This window comes from Mesoplodon bidens, assembly GCF_964165515.1.
Source record: "Mesoplodon bidens genome assembly, chromosome: 14".
Taxonomy (NCBI): Eukaryota; Metazoa; Chordata; class Mammalia; order Artiodactyla; family Ziphiidae; genus Mesoplodon; species Mesoplodon bidens.
In genome coordinates, this window is record NC_138170.1 from 10,221,148 (window position 1) to 10,241,959 (window position 20,812).

The 20,812-nt window shown below is 50.6% G+C and overlaps 1 protein-coding gene across 2 annotated transcripts in view; it reads right to left on the reverse strand.

Annotated features, from left to right (window-relative positions):
* POLR1A (RNA polymerase I subunit A) overlaps positions 1 to 20,812 on the reverse strand; it is a 78,311-nt gene that overhangs the window by 43,495 nt on the left and 14,004 nt on the right. The window contains exons 7-13 of one of the 2 annotated variants that reach the window (XM_081253850.1): positions 17,080 to 17,166; positions 15,655 to 15,760; positions 15,261 to 15,399; positions 12,046 to 12,216; positions 11,790 to 11,912; positions 8,930 to 9,160; positions 2,108 to 2,362 (exon numbers count right to left, since the gene is read on the reverse strand). In XM_081253850.1, the coding sequence (XP_081109976.1) occupies positions 2,108 to 2,362; positions 8,930 to 9,160; positions 11,790 to 11,912; positions 12,046 to 12,216; positions 15,261 to 15,399; positions 15,655 to 15,760; positions 17,080 to 17,166 (1,112 nt within the window). Of the gene's footprint in view, positions 1 to 2,107; positions 2,363 to 8,929; positions 9,161 to 11,789; positions 11,913 to 12,045; positions 12,217 to 15,236; positions 15,400 to 15,654; positions 15,761 to 17,079; positions 17,167 to 20,812 lie in introns of both variants that reach the window. The other variant, XM_081253849.1, reaches the window with a different exon arrangement.

The window sequence follows — 20,812 nt, forward strand, 5'->3', positions numbered from 1 at the left end:
GTGAACCCTCAGGTCATCCCCTAGAAGTGTTTTTTTGTTTGTTTTTTGTTTTTACTCTTTAAGAATTCAGTTTATTGATATAAGCTTATTTTTCTGTGTTCTCCCTGTCTCCTGACCTAAAACTCATAGGCAGGTGAGCATATGATGAGGCACATCTGGATCTTAAATAGTCCAGCCCTTCACAGGACATGCTGTAAGCAATGAGGTCGCCTATTCTACCTTATTCAATCAAAATCAAGTATAGCACATTCAAATTCACTGGCCTGAGAACTTCGGAGCACCCCAACTCCCCATGCGGCTAAAGTGCAGAGGTCACTCTGCCGGCAAAAAATGAACCATCTGCTGCTCGCTGGTAGTGTCCCCCGTGGTGAAATGTGACACTCCCTTTAGAGAGCCAGAAGGCCGGTTCAGTCCTGGGAGCCACTCACGGCCACGTGCCCTCACCCAGGCCCAGCCTCGCCTGTCAACGGGGCTAATCACACACGAGGCTGAGCACACAGGCTTGGGGGGTCAACGGTGCTGGGTTCAAGTCCCAGCTTCGTCACTGGCTGGCAAGTCACTCACCGGTGTTTCCTCATCTGAAAATTGCACCCACCTCCTAAGGCTGGTGTGAGGACTAAGTGAGAATGTTTGCCAACTGCTCAGAGCAGTGCCTGAGGCACAGGGAGTGCTCAGCAGACGGTGGCTTCTGTTGCCACCACCATCAGAGCTACCACGGATATTATTTACATAAAAAGACAAAAAGCCAATTTTCAAATTAGTCAAATTATTTCCTTCTAATTATTTCTTCTTTTTCTTCTAATTATTAGTAAGATTATTACTAATGACTAATAAAATTATTAGTAAAAATGAATCAAATTATTTCTTCTAATTTCTGGGGGACCTGAGTGGGCCCCTAAACCCCTCCTACCTATTGTCAGGCCCATCACTAATCAACAGCCAGCTAAGGTGGGTGGAGAAGGCAAAGAAAGTTCTATTCAAATAACTGAGTCCAGGATGAAGCCACAGTGGTGTGTCTGGTAGGCAACGAGGCTGGGACGCTAGGACCCTGACCGCCTGCCTGATTCCCCAGGTGGGACTGACGGGGCACGAGAAGTTCCCAGGAGGAGAGGTTACTAATCGATGAGGGACGTCTCCGAGCAGCCTCTGGTGCTTCCTGGGTGCAGAGGTCTCCCTCTCTGCTGTGGAAGGGCAGCAGGGCCCGCACAAGAACAAGCCACAGGGATCTGGGAGATCCTGGCCCTTCCTCCTCCTCCTCAGCTCTGTGTCCTGGGGTAAGTTACACCTTTTATTTATTTATTTTTTTGCTGCGCCGTGCTGCATGTGAGATCTTAGTTCCCCGACAAGAGATGCAACCTGCGCCTGTTGCAATGTAAGCAAGGAGTCTTAACCACTGGACCGACAGGGAATTCCCTACACCATTTCTTCAGGTGTCAATGTGGACGTTTAGTAGTACCTACCCCAAGGAGTGTGGGGAGGAGGAAAGGAGAGGCCTCCAACGTGCTTCGTAGTGTCTGACACTGAAAAAGTGTTTGGCCAACGGCAGCCATAGTTCTTTATTATTATTACTACTCCACACTGCAGCCCAAATGAATGATCTGTCATTGTGAATCACTGTGACGCAAACAGCTTATAAAGGAAGGGATTCACAGAGGAGATTCCTCGTGGGCTGGAGGGGAATTTCATCTGGACCCTTGGGGTTAAGGTGTCTCTTAAAACTCCTGCTTGTCCAGACTCAAAGGATCAGAGTCATCTGTGGACCTTGGGGACCCTCACAGCTGGGATGCTAATGCTTGTCAGAGGCTAATATGTTGTAGAATCCAAACAGACTGGAAGACAAGACCTATTAGGCAGCTACTAAACTCAGCGTTCTGGGATGACTGTTACAGCTTCTTTCCTGCCACCTTAAGGGGCAGCAAGAGAGAACCCTTTCCCTGCCTCTAGCCACTAGAGAGCTGAAGACCCCCCCGGAAGAAGCCAAGACCTTCTGTTCCACATGCCCCTGCCCTAGAGCCACCCACTGACTCCAGGAGCTGGCAAGGGCCCAGACCTGGACTGCCAAGTTGTGCTGGCGATGACCATGGAACGGCCTCAAGGTCAGACCTACCTTGGGAACAAGGTACTGCTGGTCCGTGCAGGCCAGGACGTAGGCCTCGGCCCGGCCCAGTTCACTCTGAGGGAAGTGGGCGTTCATCTCGTCTCCATCAAAGTCGGCGTTGTAGGCCTTGCAGTTGGCGTAGTGGAGCCGCAGGACTTTCTCCTCGGGCAGGATGCGGGCGCGGTGCGCCTGGATGGAGGGCCTGTGCAGGGTGGGTTGTCGGTTCAGGAGGAGAATGTCCCCATTCTTCACGTGCCGGCACACCTGGGGGCAGAGGAGAGGACAGGGTGAGCAGTGGTGACTTCGGCAACATCGCTACTATTCCAAGGGCTCACCTTGGCCTGGGCTGAGTGTGCCTTCTGTCTGTCTCAGGTTTTATTCAACTAAATAAAAGGAGAACTTTTAGTCTGGACTGAAACCCTAGGAATCTTTGAGACATAGCTACTAAGCCCCTCTGGTACTCTGAGAAATGGCTGCTAGCCCAGCATAGTCCTGTCCTGGCTCTGGGCTCAGAGGCATAAGCTAATGAGGCTACAGGTCCCTGTCCAGTAATCTGTCTTCTTCAGAGATGCATGACCTTTCCGGGGTTTGAAGTCCTCTGCGAATTAATCTGAAGAAAGAAATAGACACATCTGAAGACAGCATATCTACATATAACCATAAAACTCCTGGTCTGCCAGATCCTCTAGAATCCTCGCCAGGGTCGCATCTGAGTACGTTATTCGAAATGTGAATTCCACGTTTTAGAAATACTTGCCCAACCTCATCCAGCAGAGCCAGGACTGAAACACAGGGTTCCTGACTCCCAGTTCAATGCTCTCTGCAAATGTTTGATCGCACTTAAAAATTAATAAGTTTAAATTGCATGGTCTTCTGGGAAAGCAATTTCACAATAGATTTTAAAACATTTAAAACTTATTTCCTTTTGGCCTTTAAGAACAAAAAAGGTGTCAATGCAAGGTTCTAAGAACGTGTCTGTTTATGCAGCAGTGTTAACAGTGGCAAGAACTGGGAAAAACCTGGCTGCCCCACAGAAGGGGCATTGGTGGCTAAATCATGGTATGTACTATGGAATATTATGTAATGATGAATAAGGATGACTTAGCCCTCTAACAGTCCTGAAGCAATGGCAATAATGTATTCCAGTAGAAGAAAAACAATCCAGGTGCCATCTAAGGTGACAGGATGAGGCAATTTAAAACCCAACCCAGGGGACTCCCCTGGCGGTCCAGTGGTTAAAAGACTCCAGGCTTTCAGTGCAGGGTGCGTGGGTTCTTAGGGAACTAAGATCCCACATGCCATGCAGCACAGCCAAAAAATAAATAAATAAATAAATAAATAAAACCCAACCCAACTCTATGGGTTTATATACACGAGGGAGAAGGGTACTTAGATCCTCACTGAGCTGTTTCTATGCTCTCCTTGAGGCAGGGACACACGGGAGGAAGGGTAAGGCACAGATCATCACCTTTATCTTTATACGTCTTAGTGATGTTCGTGTTACAACGAGCATGTACTACTTCTATGAAATTTCTTTAAAAGGTCTTCAACTATTTCTAAAGAAAGCAAGAAAAACTGCACAAGTGATGCTTACTGTGGGGGAAACACAGAAAATACAAACTTAAAGAAGAGAATGAAAACCACAAGTAACTTTACTCCTTAAAGACAACCAGCGCTCACGCTTTTTTGTTCCTTACCAATGTCAATATGCCACTGGTCACGTCCTCCTGACAGAACACCTCCTCCCACAAAGCTGACTTTAGTATAAGGCCCTTAATCTTATGCTATGTTAATTACTGGGCTTCCCAAATGATGAACAGAGATGCCACTTTAAAAAACAAATGCATGGGAATTCCCTGGAGGTCCAGTGGTTAGGACTCCACGCTCTCACTGTGGGGGTCTTGGTTCAAGCCCTGGTCGGGGAACTAAGACCCCATAAGCCTTGTGGCGCGGCCAAAAAATTCTAAAAAATAATAAAATAAAAATAAAAAAACAAATTAATGAGGCAACTGCTACCCCAATCATTCTGCAGGCTGCCCTTCGCAGCCCAGGGGAATTATGGAGACTCAGTGAGGCCTCCCCCAACCCCAAGTCCCCCCTAAATTATCCAGCAGACAACTGGTTGGGGGGAAACAAATTACTCCAAGTCTGGTTTCTTCTTATGTCGTCCACATTATGAAGTTGCATCAGAAAGCTGGCTACAGAAAGAGGCTAGAGGTCAACAAGAGATGCTCCCCACCCACCTCCCTGCATCCCTGTTTGGCTGGGCTGAAGGTGTCCTCCAACTCAGGGAAGCAGGGAGCAAACCCCTCAAAGTCTAAAAGGCAGTCCTAAAAGCAGCTAGCGGGGAGGCAGTCTTTCTGCTCCCCAAGGAATTCAAACCCATCATCCCGGGCTTCCCTGGTGGCACAGTGGTTGAGAGTCCGCCTGCCGATGCAGGGGACACGGGTTCGTGCCCCAGTCCAGGAGGATCCCACATGCCGCAGAGCGGCTGGGCCTGTGAGCCATGGCCGCTGAGCCTGTGCGTCCAGAGCCTGTGCTCTGCGACAGGAGAGGCCACAACGGTGAGAGGCCCGCGTACCGCAAAAAAAACCCAAAAAACAAACCCGTCCTCCCCCCACCCCCATGTCCGTGTTTCCAAGGAGACCTGGATTCTGAGGATTCCCATGAGTGGCTGCCTAGGGCACCTCACGGAGCCTGAACTGACTTCCAAGGTCTATTTCTTTAGCTTCTAAAGGAGGAAACTGCCGGGACCTGTGGCTTGGGTCCCAAACCCCGGGCTCGCCTCGGATGTGAGTCTCGAAAATTTGAGACATCCTCCAGCGTGAGCAAACCCCACAGCTGGGAAGGCTCGCAGGCCTGGCCAGCAGGCACCAGCCAATCCAAACAGAAGCCCTGGAGCACAGGGCGCTCCCCTCGCCAACCCAAACCTGAGGCCCTTCCTTTCTCTTGTCTCTAAATAAATACCGCAGCAAAAATTAGTGTGCCCCAGTGCCCGGGTCAGAGTTCCCAGGGGCAGAGCCAGAGCCAAAGGGCTGCTCCTGGCCGACTGCTGGGCCGGGAAATGAGGCTTGGCCGTCCTGGCCACTTCCGACTCCATTTACAAGGCCCAGGAGAAGCGGCAGAGACTTCACCCCTCCCAGGGGAAATGGCTTCTTCCACTCACCCCTCCCCCTCCTCATCTAACCTGCAGTTTGTCCTTTCCTGGACCTGGGTCTGTCCCTCCCGGTCACGTCACCCGGCCCTCTGGCCCAGGTCCTGATCTATAGGGAACACATTAACCAAAAAATTACTTTACAAATTACAAATGAATTGTAAATGCACACGTATCTGACTACATATATAAACATTACATACGGCATCACTGAGATTTTTGGAAACTAAAGATAATCACCTTTAGACCCAATATAGGTCCCAATATAAGGACCACTTTTGTTTCATAAGTTCCCTTCCTGTCTTTGCCCCAGGGCCACATCCTCAGGTCAAATGTGGCCCTCACACCTCAGAGCCTCCTGCACCTCATCCTGGACCCGTCCAGTCCACAGGGGTTTCCCAAGTGCCTCCTACATGCTGGGTGCTGGGGAGAGTGGAGGGCCGAACACCCTGCCCCATCCTCACGGGGTTTAGGAACTCGAGGTCAGACAGATGGGGGTACCTGGAGTGACAACATAACGCAATGAGGGTTGGGGGGGGTGAGGTGGGACACACGGGGAGGGGGGACCCTATTCATGTTGTAAAAGTGGCAAACTGCAGGCCACCTGCTTTTGCAACTAGAGTTTTTTGGAACACAGCCGTGCCCATTCGCCTTGTACTGCCGTGGCGGCTTTCACGCTACATAGGCGGGGCTGAGCTGCTGCAACAGCGACCGTGTGGCCCGCAAAACCTAAGATATTTACTAGCTGGCCCTTGGCTGAAAAAGGCTGTGGACCCCTGCCCTAGCGGAACGAAGGCTTTGCAGAAGGACAAGCGGTCCACGGCTGGGGAGTGTTGGGGAGGACCAGGGACGGCAAGTTCAAGGCCTGACGGGGAGAAAGAGGCCACGTCGATGGGATGCCGAGAGGTGGGGCTGGGAGACAAGGCAGGGATGGTGCGCTCGGGATGTGAACCTAGGGTGGGCGACAGGCGACTGGGCTAACCTCACTCCATCTCCCGGCTGCTGAGCACTCATTTCCGTCGCTTCCCGCGAGCTGACCTGAGTGTGCAGTGAGGCCCACCTGCCCTCTCCTAAGCCCACCCCCAGCCCCACAGACGTAACGAGGCCACGGGAAGGAAGCTCCCCTGCGCGTCTGCCCATACGCACTCCCCACTAATGTCAGAAACCCCCGTATCCTTTTGCTTTTGCTCCAGTCATAGATGAAGCTACTGCTTCGCTGCCTCATCACAAAGGCCCTGAAGCCCAGTTCCCCCCACACTTTGTTCAAAGGGCTCTCCTGGGTCACACGTGACCTTCATGTGGACAAATCTGCATCTTCCTTCCATTTCCTCACTCTTCTGAAACTTCATATTTAACTCCACGAACACCTACTAAGTGCCTCTGGGAGATGCAAAGACACTCTGGGGCTGGTCTTGACCGGGAAGAACCCCCACAGCGCAGGTGGGAGACAGATGCAGATACCGAGAGCGAGCCCTCTCTCCCTCGGCGTCCTCCCCTACCTGCCTCCCGCTTCCACGGGTCCCCCCACCACCCCCACATCTTCTCTCTGTTGTACTTTGTGCTCAAAGAGTTTAACTCTGATAATTTCTTTTTTCTTCTTCTTTTTTTTTTGACTGCACCACATGACTTGTGGGATCTTAGTTTCCCGACCAGGGATGGAACCCGTGCCCCACCGCAGTAGAAGCTCGGCGTCCTAACCACTGGACTGGCAGGGAATTCCTGATAATTTCATTTCTTAACTCTATGCCCCCTAACCTAAGTGCCACATTTCTACCTTTCACGGGAGACTAGCTAGCCCTTAGATTCTCCACCATGACCTCAGTTCAGAAGGACCCAGACACACCTCCTTCCAGGGCACTGGAAACCACGCTTCCTTCTCACCTTCTCTCTTTTACAGCCCTGACACCCAGCCTACAGCCAAGCCCCCCCCTACTTCAAGGTCCCCTTGAAACATACCCTGCTTTCACCCTCGGTTCCCCTGCAGCCCCCAGGCTGGCCCTCAACTGCCTCCTGATGACTCCAAACTCGCCCTGCACGCCCACCCTGCCCACAGCCCTCTTTTCTTCTCCAGCTTCATGTGGGTAAAGTCACCGTCCCCCGTCGCTGTTCCCTTGTGTCCACCACGCCACTCAGCAGCGGTGACACATTTATGGTCTCATTCCCTGGGGGTGCCCCTACCAGGCCGTCCACCCCAAGACAGCAGGATCTCATGCACGGTGCCTGGCAGAGTGCAGCACGGCACCACCGGACCCCACTCTGCTCTCTTCTCTCAATTTTTTTCTCAAACTGTCCTACTGTGAGACTGTTTCACATGCTCGACTTGAGTTAGTACGAAGATTACCAGTGTTTGCCTTGCTTCACCATAAATTATGAAAAACACACCTTGATTTCTCCTGCATCTTTCTCTCAGCTCCTAGCAAAACACTAGGCACTTAAAAATGGCAGAATAATCCCGTGAGCCTGAACACAAATCTCACTTAATGTACGAGAAAAAAAACAAAACAGGTGACTAGATGTGTGTCTGCATGTGCCCCCTGCCACCAAACCAGAAAACGCATAGCCTGTTCCTACTGCTTGACCTCGGGACAGCGGTGAGATGGAGAGGAAGCAAGAGGACAGGCCGCGGTGAAGAGCAGTGGGGACCAATGGTCACCGTGACAAGGCCTCCTCTCCCCCTCTGTCCTCCAACCAAAGTTCCTTCAAGGACCAATGGTCCTCTGTAGAGCTCAAACCCACTAAAAAGAAGACCTAGTCGGCCACTGGGTCTGAATGTATCAGAGGGCAAGAGGAGGTCTAACAAGCGTGCAAGTGGGTGCGGGAGACACAGCCATCCCCTGACTCTGGGCAGTCACCATAAATTAATCCCAAATCTAGCCCATTTCACTCTAGCAACTTCCGCCACTGTTGCCTGGTTAGGCGTTATTTGCTATACCCCTCCCAGCAGGAATGGCTATTATCTGACACAGACACAAGTGATGTCACCCACCCATCTGTCCTCAGCAGACATTGCTAATCCATCATAGACTCTTCCCGGTGAAGCCCAGATAAAGCCTCAGGATCCCTTAACACAGTACTACAGGCAAGAGCTAGCGGTCCCCCGACAGTGAAGTATCAGATGAGACCTGTCAGTTTTCAGTTATCGACACAGAATGTTCCCTTCCTTTAGGGCAGTTCTCAAACTTTAGCATGCAGAGGAACCCTCTGCAGAGCTTATTAATATACAGATTCCTAGGTTCCATTCCCAGAGAGACTAATTCAGGGGTGGGGGGAGGGAGAGGGGAAGGAACGAATGTGCGTTTCCTACCAGCCCCGGGGACGCTGCTGCTCTGAGGACCACCCTTTGAGCAGCCCTGTTCGAGGGCAGCAAATCACAACGGAGTTATAATTAAAGAGAGTTTTTCAAGCCCCGACATGTACCCAGAATTGCGCTGCACGCATGGGATGGCCAAATGAAGTTTTGTTTTTGTTTTTGTTTTTTCTGGTACGCGGGCCTCCCACTGCTGTGGCCTCTCCCACTGCGGAGCACAGGCTCCGGATGCGCAGGCTCAGCGGCCATGGCTCACGGGCCCAGCCGCTCCGTGGCACGCGGGATCCTCCCGGACCGGGGCACGAACCCGCGTCCCCCGCATCAGCAGGAGGACTCCCAACCACTGCGCCACCAGGGAAGCCCTACTCACAATTTTCGTCCCCTGGGGCTTAGGTGCCCCCATGGCTGGTGTCAGGAGCTGTTTGGCCACGGCCTCCCGCTGGGTTAGGTTCGAGGCGCTCAGGGCCGTGCGGCTACCATCCTCGTTGATGACCATGGAGGCTCCTGGGTGCACACTGGGGCCGTTGATGACCGCCTGCCTCAGTTCCTGAACGTTCCAGGGGGTGACTGGCTGAGGGTAGGTCAGCTTTGTGGCAAACACCTGGAAACAAGGAGTGGATGTGAAAATTCAGGGTGGGCAGAAAGGTTACACGGACCCCCAGATCCGACTCAACAGGCTGTGTTACTTTTTCCCTAAGATGCAAAGGTACTCTCTGAGCCAAGAAGGTCGTCCTTCAGCAAGTAAAGCAGCATCCTCTCTGTCTTTTCCACATTTTTCCAGACCCACTCCCTTAAGGAAAGAGATTGGGTCTCCTTTTCTAGCAGAGTCTGCTCGAAGAGAGTAATCTGAGTGTTGCAGTTCACACAGTAAATTTTTTTTAACCCATTTAAAAATTTCACCATTTCCTGGTCTGCCAATACACTCATTTAGTCCCAAAAGACAGAAAATAGCATGGAACGCTAGCTTGAGAGAGACGGCAGGTACCCGCCCTCAAGTACCATCTTCTCCCGCCAACATTTCCCCCACGCCTCCAGCAGCCATCTCTAATTGATGGTGGCCCATGCCCTGAGCCCAGACATGCCATCCAAATCTCTTTACTTGGCCTGAGATGAAACTGATTTGGTCTCCTGATACATGAGAAAACTCAGTGCTCCATTTGACACACTGGACCTGCACCACACTCCAAGAAAAATGAATTCCCTGGTTAAGCGAGTTCTGAGCTACTGAATATGAAAACCCTTTGATGCTTCAAAAGGCACGTATTAAGTACATGAGCAACTCTGAGAAGTCCCAGGTAAAGGAACTTGCTAAATGCTGGCCAGGTCTCGACGTGAGTGGCTCTGTGTGAGGCCCTCCCCGCCCCATGGCCCACTCCACTTCTGCCACTGCACTGACCACTGCCTGACAGAGTGTATATGTACAGACTGTGCCCGACTTAGGACTTGGGGGCGCTTTACAATGGTGCAAAAGCAACACGTGTTCAGTAGAAACTGTACTCCCCATTTTGAACTTACGTCTCTTCCTGGGCTACTGAAACGTTGTATGATACTCTCCCAAAGCTGCAGCTGGCAGTCAGCCCCGTGATCACGAGGGTAAATAACCCATACACTCAGAGCCGTCCTGTTGTTCACTTTCAGGACAGTATTCAATAACTTAACAAGAGATATTCAACACTTCGTTATAAAATAGGCTTTGCATTAGATGATTTTGCCCAACGGTAGGCTAACACAAGTGTTCTGAGCGCATTTAAGGTAGGTTAGACCTAAGCTATGCCGTTCAGTAGGTTAGGTCCGTTAAATGCATTTTCGACCCACGGCATTTTCAACTTACGATGGGGTTTACGGGGATATAACCCCATCCTAAGTCGAGGCAGATCTATACTTGTGGACCTGTTGATGCGTCTCCACTGCTGGAATGTAAGCCTCACAGGGGACGTGCTAAGTCTGCGTGGCCCCCTGCTGGGTCTCTAGCTTACGTCCCAGACTTGGCCTCCTCTGCTTCTGCTAACACTTGTCCACAAGGCCAGGTGGGAAGGGCGGGCCACAGGGGACCAAGAGGCAGTTCACACACCCTGCTCCTCGCGGCTATCCTGCGAGTAAATACCCCCGGCCACCACGGCCCTGAGGCTTGGGGCAGGCTGGAGACAGGCAGCGGGGGAAATTCAGAGTCCTTCCATTACCAAACAGACCCGGATCCAAGAAAGAGAGGACCTTGGAAGGTGGAAAAGGAGCAACACTAAAGGTCCCTCCCACAGCCGGGGACCCTGGAGGCACCATGAGGCCAAAGCCAAAAGGGGCAGCCCCTGCCCTCTGTCCAAAGAGAGCAACGAAGAGGTCTCCTGCCAGGGCCTCGGACTCAGGAACCTCCCAATGCCTTTTCCCTGCCACCCGACCCAGCTTCCAGATGCAAAGACCCCTGGGTTCCCAGGAGGCCATGGGCACCGGACTGGGCGTTCTCGGACTCCTGTCCCCTCCCACAAGAGCCCTTGCCCAGGAAGCCCACGTGTGCCCGAGGGAGGAGGCGGCAGCAGGTGGGAGGCCATCGGAACACCTGGGCTCTTCTCTCTGCTCCTCACCGGTCCTCCCCGGAGGGCGGCAGGGGGGCCGTGCACGAGGCAAGGAGCCTCTCCATGGAGGGAAGTAAACCATCTTCTATTACTGACCTCAAGGCCCATTAAGGAGGAAGCCAATTAAGGGGCCGCTGCTAACGAGCACCACAGCTTGACGTGGTGGGGGAGTGAGAAAAGGAGGCTGGCTCCTCGAGGAAACACTCACTAATGGGTGGATGGGGCGAACCGCCTACCCCTGCGGATCTGGGAGGATGGGCGATGCCCGCTCTCTGGGGCTCTTCCGCGGCCTGCCTCCTGATGCCGGCAAGTACACGGGACGGAGACCCCCCCACTTCCCTCCTCCTCATGTCTGTCATGTATTCAATCTCACTGGGAAGGCTTAAAGATTAGGCCAAGGCAGGAAAAGAAGCTAGGCGGGGGGGATGTGCACCCTGCCATCTGCTCCCTGGTGGCCCGGGAGGTGGGTCTTCCTTGTGGGTAGAGGGTATTTGGAGACCTGGCAGGGAGTGAGAGCAACGCCACCCCACGGCCCGAGGGTCCCCTCCGAACAGCTCGTCCGGGAAGAGGCAGAGGCTGTCCCCACCCAGGCCACTGCAGTCGGGCCCATGCCTTCTCCCCAGCCCTCCTCGCCACTCCCATCCGCCACCTGATAGTACACACCATGGGAATCCCAATTTCATTGGTGTCGATGTACATGTCCGGGCAGATGACTGAGCGCGCTGCGTAGTCGACTCGCTTTCCCATCATGTGCTTCCGGAAGAGACCGTCCTTCTTCTCCAGGATCTTTACGGGGAAAAAAGTCCACAGGAAGCATTTTAAAAAAAAATCAAGTATGTTTATCATTTTCTTCCTTCAAGACAACACGTTTACTATTTAACCCCTTTGGCTAGCAATGGGGATCCAACTCACTGCTCACCTGTCTAATGCCGGGGTACTTTTCCATCATTAATTTGTCCATCTCACTATCAAACACAATATTGACGTGGCTCTGAAGGCGAATCCAAATGTTGTAAAGTTTGTCTGTGAGGGACTGGCCTGGAAGTAGACTCAAAAAGGACCGGTCCATAGCGATCGAAGGGTCTTTTTCCTGGCCAAGACACAACCAAGAAAACAGGCGTGATGGAAGAACATCCAAAAGGCCAGGCCTGGTTCCATTTTTCTTTCTTACTAGAGCTCTGACAAATGATGAGCTCTGGAGTTTGCCTTTATGTCTTTTTTTCCTTCGGTACACGGGCCTCTCGCTGTTGTGGCCTTTCCTGTTGTGGAGCACAGGCTCCGGACGCGCAGGCTCAGCGGCCATGGCTCACGGGCCCAGCCGCTCCGCGGCATGTGGGATCTTCCCGGACTGGGGCACGAACCCGTGTCCCCTGCATTGGCAGGCGGACTCTCAACCACTGCGCCACCAGGGAAGCCCACCTTTATGTCTTTTGAACTTGACAGATCAGTGGCAAAAGAGCTCCTAAATCTCTCTTGTCCATGTGCATCAACAAAACGTCAGCCCCACTACCTATTTACCAGCCCATCTCTTTCTGGGAGTAAAATGAACTCAAATTTGTAAGAAGTCTCCTTCCTTTCCTTTTAAATTGACACACAATTATTATCTCACAGTTTCTGAGAGTCAGAAATCTGGGCACAGCTTAACTGGGTTCTCTGCTTCAAACTCTCCCCCCAGGCCACAATAAAGGAGTCAGCTAGGGCTAGGGTCTCATCTAAAGGTTCAACTGGGGGAGGACCCACTTCTAAGCTGACACGGCTGTTGGCAGGATTCAGTTCCTTGAGGACTACTGGACCAAGGGCCTCAGTTTCTAGTTGGTTGTTGGCCAGAAGCCACCTTCAAGTATTTGCTGCGTGGGCTTCTCCAACACGGTAGCGTATTCCCTCCAAGTGTGCAAGCCAAGAAGGTAATGCAGGTGTCTGCTAGCAGCAGCTGAAGCCCCTTAGTATCTAACTCTTAAGGCAACCCTCGAAATTCTTCCCGTATCAGTACTCTTCTCATGTAGCTCTGTCATCCTGCGAGATAACTGAATCTCATATGGAGTTTCAGCTTTATTTATGGTTTTGGAAAAACTTAATCCAAAGCACTCATAAAAATGCAGGTGAAGTAATTTCTTAAAAGGAAACATGTTTGCCTTATGATTTCCTGTGCCATCAATTACCATGAAGGCTATGTCAAGTTACTGGCTGATCTCCAGGCCTCAGTGAAATATTTTTTGTTTTGCGGTACGCGGGCCTCTCACCGTTGTGGCCTCTCCCGTTGCGGAGCACAGGCTCCCGACGCGCAGCCTCAGCGGCCATGGCTCACGGGCCCAGCCGCTCCGCGGCATGTGGGATCCTCCCGGACCGGGGCACGAACCCGCGTCCCCTGCCTCGGCAGGCGGACTCTCAACCCCTGCGCCACCAGGGAAGCCCGCAGTGAAATATGTAACCAAATCCTTTCAGTATGTCTGTCCTTGGCTCGGCCTCTTCCTCTCCTCCCACACCTGCCCAGGTGATAGGCCTTAAGGCAGTAAGCTGCCCTAGAGCACCACCTACTGACACCGTCTGGTCTCATGGGGGGCTGGGTACGACACAGGAGAGAGACATACGGTCCTCTGTCCCAGTGCGGGTCAGATGAGAGAAGAAAGCTGCCAGCACTGAGGGGAGGGAAAGCGGAGGGTGGGGGAAGACCCAGCAAACGAGAATGTCTTGGAACCCATTAGATAAAGTGGGATTGTCCTCAATCCTGAGGAACAGAAGGGTCTTCTCCGTTACAGAGAGGACAGGCCTATTTTCTGTTCTGGCAGAAGGAGCCTCACAGGGCGAGATGGTCACCTACAGGATGACAGAGGCCCTGTCAGACTAACTCACCTCTTACGGCATCACCTGACTCAGGGCCACGTGACTGCTTGTGAAATGAGCGCGACCCTGTCTCACTTGTATATGCTCAGTGCCTGGAGCGGCGCTAGCCCACCCACACAAGGCATTCACGATTCGTGAGAGGGCCGCCACGGGAATGGGATGTTGGGCGCAAGCGTGGGAAGAAACATCACACCTTATTAATCAGATGGAAGGAGGGCGCTGTGACTTCAGGTAGCAAGGACCTCAGGAATCAGAGAGGATACTGTGCATTTCTGCAGAGATTTAGCTTTTTCTCTTGGACAAAAGGCTGCCCTAGTTTCAAGGGATATCAACGTAAAATCCTTAGCCTGGTCACTGGAGCCGGCTCTCCTGAGGCCTTCCCTCTGAAACTGAACTAGGACCTGCAGAGGGCAGATTTCGCTAATACTGAGGATTTTTAAAAGCACATGTGCCCCAGCAGATCAGAAAACTTAAGCAAAACCAAAGAAACCCCAAGCAGAAAGGCCGAGTAACCCAGAGCATGGGTGTCCGGGACAGAGAGTGGCGCCACCTGGTGACAGGCCTGTCCCAGCAGGGGAAGGGAGCCTGGAAGCCCTATCTACTCAAGGCTGAGCAGGTCCTTCCTATTTACATCCAGAGAGCATCTTAGAGCTGGGAAGGAGGTCAGTGATCTCAGCAAACTTCCTGAGCGCCTGACTCATCTTTATACCCACCGAGGACCTGGCCCACTGAAGGGGCTCGGGAAATGTCTGCTGAAACAGGAAAACTGAATTCAGCTCTGCCATTTACTGGAGGGGAAGCTGAGGCCCCAAATCTGACAGTCCTGTTCTGGGAAATTCCTACAAATGACAACACTGCCTTCCCGACCCCAATGCTGGAGACTTTCCTGAGCCAAAACCGGAGCTGGGTGGCATGGGCTCTGGTACCATAACCCAGGAGGGACATTCTTAGAGCTGAGGGCAGCAGACCGGTCTTTCTAGAGCTGCCAGGGAGAGCAGGTGGCCCAGAACACACCACATCTAAAATCCCACCCCAGACCACACGCATTTTATAGAGGAGACAAGACCAAGAAGTTAAAGCCACTCAACCAAGGTGACCCCGGGCATGATCGCTGGGGCCACGCGCAGACCCATGCTTTCCCCCAGACCTCGCCTGGTCCCCCCAAACCCACGGCTCACACACAGCTGTACAGAACTGCTAAGAGGCGTCCCCCAGGACCCAGAGCGTAGGGAGCCGGAACTACGACGTCGGCTCCAGGGCGGCCCCGACCTCATCTGCGGCGGCTGTTCTCACCTCACTCGGCAGCTCCTGTTCTTGGGCCATCGAGGCCAGAAGCTTCCGGATCAGAACCACGTCCTTCATGACAGCCTGCAGGTTCACCGTCTGGCCGTTGGTGAACATCTGGTCCCCGAGGCGGCTGACAGGGCGATACCTGTAGGAGGACGCGTGGTATCAGTGGACGCTCAGCATGAAGGGCGTGTGCCTCAGCCTCTCACCCGCCCCTACGTCACCACCGCACTCAGGAAGAAGGGAAAGGAAAATGCTCCTACCGCCTGCCACCTGGCAGTGGAACAGATGCGCTACTTCTCAGGGCCCGTGACCCTTCCATCATCCTCTCCCAGAGGTCATTATTCAACTGTTCCAGAAACCTCTGTCAGGTGAAATAAAGCCAATGAAAGGGCATTACCTTGAGGGTGGCACCACCAAGAAATCCAGAAAGAACGTACTGGGGTTGAATCTGGACTCCATGCCAACGTCTTCCAGTCCCAGAAAAAGGTAATTCAGAAAGAATCCTGTGTTTGAAATAAACCAAAAGGATCATTTAAATCTATATGTAAGAGCATGGAAGGACGACCACGGAAATTTTACTGAGTGGAAAAAACAAAAATCCCAGAATGCAGGACAATATGTAGAGTAAGATCTCATGTGTCTTTATAAAAACTAATGACCAAAAAAAAAATAGTCTCTGGGTGCTGTGAGCCTACACACAGGGGAGATGATGGGTTTAAAGACAGGTGCTACAGGGATGACAGTGCTCAGCCCAGGGGCTGAGATGGGCAAGGATGGGAAACAAAAACGTTCACGTGCTTCTGGTTACGTTCCTGGATCATTAGACTCATGCGCACGCATGCACACACACACTTATTACTTTGGTATTTATAAGAAAACGTATTTGAAATAAACAAACAAAAATCAAATTAAAAAAGTTAGTCTTCTTAAGATGGGTGGGATGGGGGGGTAGGTCCAAGAGGGAGGGGATATGTGTACACATATAGCTGTTTCAATTCATTGTACAGCAGAAACTAACACAACATTGTAAAGCAACTATACCCCAATTAAAAAAATAATAACAACAACAACAACAAAAGGAAACAAAATAAAAAGCCCTCCACATAGATGCTACCAAGATCGTCTATGGATCAAAGCTGTGTTTCAAGTTTTCTGGTAACCCAAAAAAAAGCTACAGAGAGAATGAATAAAACATGTCAGGGCCAACAACACTCATACTAACTTGAGTGCTATTTTTTTTCTGCTATTTTTTTTCTGACATCACTTATCCCTTTAGCATGATTTTCATTTTTAAGTGCTTGTCATTACACAGCAGTTACATTCAGCGTTCCAGAACACACTCTCAGAGGGTGGGTGAGCTGTGGGTTTTTCTTATAAATTCAAACACTAATGGAAGACTTTCCTATTTGTAGGGAATTGAAATGTATGAGAATCCTAATTTAATAAAAACAGTTCATTTTTTGATTCACAGAAGGGATTCCCATAGAAACCTTAAAAAAAAAAAAACAAACTTTTATTTATGGGCATTTAAAATAAAGTGAGTTACACTGAACCTTCGAGACATGTGTCAAACTGTATTATTAAGCGATGCCCACCTGCAGCTGTCATTTAATGACCGGGCTCAGTTACAGTAACTGTCAAGTTCATGCCTTCCCCACACTATAAGGCATCAACAACAATGTACCCTGAAGCCTGCCCCAAATCTACTGTTTGATTTCAGGAGAGATCTACAAGAATCACAATTTTGAAAACATAAAAATAAAAAGGCAGGGTAAATGAGTCCAGGAAAGCAAAGGGCCATTTCTTTAGGCTGGTACAGCACCTTCATTCTTCCAAAGAGCCGTGAGATGTTCTTGGGCGCTGGTGGGTGTCAAGTATCCTCGTTTTCCCATCTGATCTTCCTCAATTCCTGGAGCCGAAGAGGGGAATCAGAGCACAGTAAGTTAATTACAGGCACTCCCTCCTTAATGGGATTTATCAATTCTTTTCCCCACCCTGCCAAGCCTGCAATCTGACCACAAAAATCAATCTCTAGGACAGCATACTCTCTGCTCTGAATTTTTTCCCCTTTAATCTAATTTCTAAAGTCATGAAAACCATATAACTAGTGTATGAAATCTAAAAAAGTAGAGTCAAAGGGGAAAAAAAAATCACCCACAATTTCATCATGTTAACACTATTACCACTTTTATATATTCTTTTCTGGTCCTTTGGTTTATACAGTTTTAGATCATTATAATCTCAGGTGTGGATTTATTTTGTACTACTTTGCTCATTTAGTGTCATCTTGTGAGCATTTCTGCATGTTGCCCTATAGCTTTTGCCCTATAGTCTCACCATCATTTTTTTTTTTTGTTAACCCAGACTGAAACCTAGTCCTTTATCTCTAGTTTGTCTATTTTCCCAAGAGATGTCACTGTTCCAGAAAATAAATATTCTTGGAGTGGAGGTAGTCTCTCTCTTCCTAGTGGGATGTCTTCTTGGCTCCTCTCCCAAACTTGGCATTGAGACCGAGACCCAAGAACACAGGCACGGTGCCCACCCACTGCATGGGGCTGACGGGGTTGGCGAAGAGGATAACGGAGGCCAAAATGGTGAAGGACTTTCGAGTTGTGGTGATCGTGGAGCAGGTCAGGGGACCAAAATACACAACTGTCATGAAGATGAAGCTCCGGCCCAGGGCCCTAGTCAGACCAATCACCATCATTTTTAATGGCTGCATGATATCCCTCTGAGAGGATGTTTCCTGAGTGACTGAACCACACTGTAATAGTTGGATATCTGAGTTGATCCCAATCTTTTTACTATTGTAAGTTACACTGTGATAAATAGCTTTACGCACATGGCTTTTTTTTTTTTTTTTTGCGGTACGCAGGCCTCTCACTGTTGTGGCCTCTCCCGTTGCGGAGCACAGGCTCCGGACGCGCAGGCTCAGCGGCCATGGCTCACGGGCCCAGATGCTCTGCGGCATGTGGGACCCTCCCGGACCGGGGCACGAACCCTTGTCCCCTGCATTGGCAGGCGGATCCCCAACCACTGCGCCACCAGGGAAGCCCTACTCTCCTGCTTTTTTCCACATCTGTAAAATCCAGCTTCATTCCACCTCCAATTCTCTAGTTGGTTTCTTTACCAACTGCAGAAGACACGTCACTGAAAGTTTTTAGAGAAATCTGTAACTTGGAGAACAACTAACAGATGTATCGTAATTTAATTACTCTCTATTAACAGGCACTGAAGTCATTTCCAATTTTAAACGACTTAATACTGTGGGCATGCCTAATTCTTGGGATAAAATCATTAAAGTGGAATTGCTAGGTCAAGAGTTTACACGTCTAAAATTTTGATTCCTATAAAAGCAAAACATTTCAACCAATTAATGCAACTGAAGGAAGTGTGGAGAATGCGTTGAAGACAGGCTCTGACCCTCAGGGATACACCACAGAGTTAGAAAGCTACGTGCGTTCAGTGGGGAGAAAAGACCCCACTAACCTAAAGAACCATTTTGCGGGCACTTCTGGAAAGAAGCCCTCTCTTACTAAACTGGCTTGATGAGCTGCATCCGGCAGAGCTCTCCAGCTCCTGACCCAGGGCTGCCAGGGCAGGAAGTGACCCCACCACAGTTTAGTCACAGACGAAAGCAGACTGGGGTTGTTCACTCACTGGGTTTGAGTCAGAAGAGACCTGTGGGATGCCACCTCCTCACATGGACTGCACCCTTCCTAACGGGACACTTTTGCTGCCTGCAAAAAATGAAATCTGCCTCGATGGGACCTCAGAACGGCCCTAATGTGTGTTTCGTTTAGCTCTAAGAGCTGCCATGTCAAAAACAAATGTCGGGAAGTCAAATAACTTGGGGAAGACAAGATCACAGTGGGTGGAGTACCTGGCTTTAAGAATTCTCATTTGAAAATGCGATCATCTTGGGGCCTGAGGAACACTCTGGGGTGAATGTGAATTTCACAAGCTTATGGCGCCCCTCATGGGATAACCAGTGCGTGGGGATCACTGAGGCACAGGCCTCACTGCTTGGCCCCCTTCGAATCCAGGAACGTGGCCAGACCCTTGTCCTAATGCTCACCTGCCTCCACATCACCTCCCCCTGGAGTTACTGACCTGCATCACCCGCAGCCTCCCTCAAGAGCAGAGGCCACAAGGTCAGGTCTCCACTTTGGCACTGGACTCGGCCAGAGGCCGGGTCCTGGGCACGAGGCTGAGTGTCCAACAGGTAAATGTCTGCTAAATACTAAAAACCCAATCCCAAAACTATCGAAGACTACGGCTGACTTGTTTCTAATGCACAGAATTTTGGGCGGCACCATCATATTCTCAAAGCTGCAGTGAAGATTGCTTCAAAGAATGGATTAGACAAAGGCTACCTAACTTTTAGATATTTGCCCCAAAGAAATAGTTATCCTCTAGACTTCTGACCATCTTTGTTCTCAATCTATGAACATTTTCTAAGGTGCCCTAAGGGCTAGAGCAGCAGTTTCCAACCGTAAAAATTATTTTAAGGGCTATATATAGGGTAGAAAAATCCACCCTCGAGGTTGTTTACGGTTAACCGTTAAACAGGCTTTCTAAATGCACTGTGGTATACTGGATTGGATCCTGGAACATAAAAAGGGCATTACTGGATAAACTGGTGAAATTCAAATAAAGTCTGTCATTCAGTTAATAGTGCACCAATGTTAATTTCTTAGTTTTGACAAAGGCATCAGGGTCATCTAAGATGTTACGTTAGGGTAAACCAAGTAAAGAGTACACAGTAACTCTCTGTACCATGTCTGCAACCCTTCTGTACATCTAAAATTAGTCTAAAGTAGAAGGTTTATTTAAAAAGTAATAATAGGGCCTCCCTGGTGGCGCAGTGGTTGAGAGTCCGCCTGCCGATGCAGGGGATACGGGTTCATGCCCCGGTCTGGGAGGATCCCATGTGCCGCGGAGCGGCTGGGCCCGTGGGCCGTGGCCGCTGGGCCTGCGCGTCCGGAGCCTGTGCTCCGCAACGGGAGAGGCCACAACAGTGAGAGGCCCGCGTACCGCAAAAAAAAAAAAAAAAAAAAAAGTAATAATAAACGCGTTTGCTACTGCTATGGTCTCAATGTTTGTATTCCCTCAAGTTTCATGTGTTGAAATCCTAACCCCCCACATGGTGGTGTGTTAGGAGGTCGGACCTTTGGGAGGTGATTAGGGCACGAAGGTGGAACTCTCGTGACTGGGACTGGTGCCCTTATGAAAAGACCCCAACAGAGCTCCCTTGCCTCTTTCCACCACGCGAGGTTACAGGGAGTCGTTGGCTGTCATTGAGGAAGTGGGCCCCCACCAGACACCGAATGCGCCAGCACCTCAACCCTGGCCTTCCCAGCCTCCAGAACTGTGAGAGATACATGTCTGTGGTTTATAAACACCACTCGATTTACGGTACTTTTGGTACAGCGGCCCAAACGGGTAAGGCAGTTACTTACTCCAGGCCTTGCCATAGTCCTCAATGCAAGAGACAGATTACGCAACTCCAGGAAGAGAACTTATTTCCTTGCCTATTCTGTGTTCTTGAACTC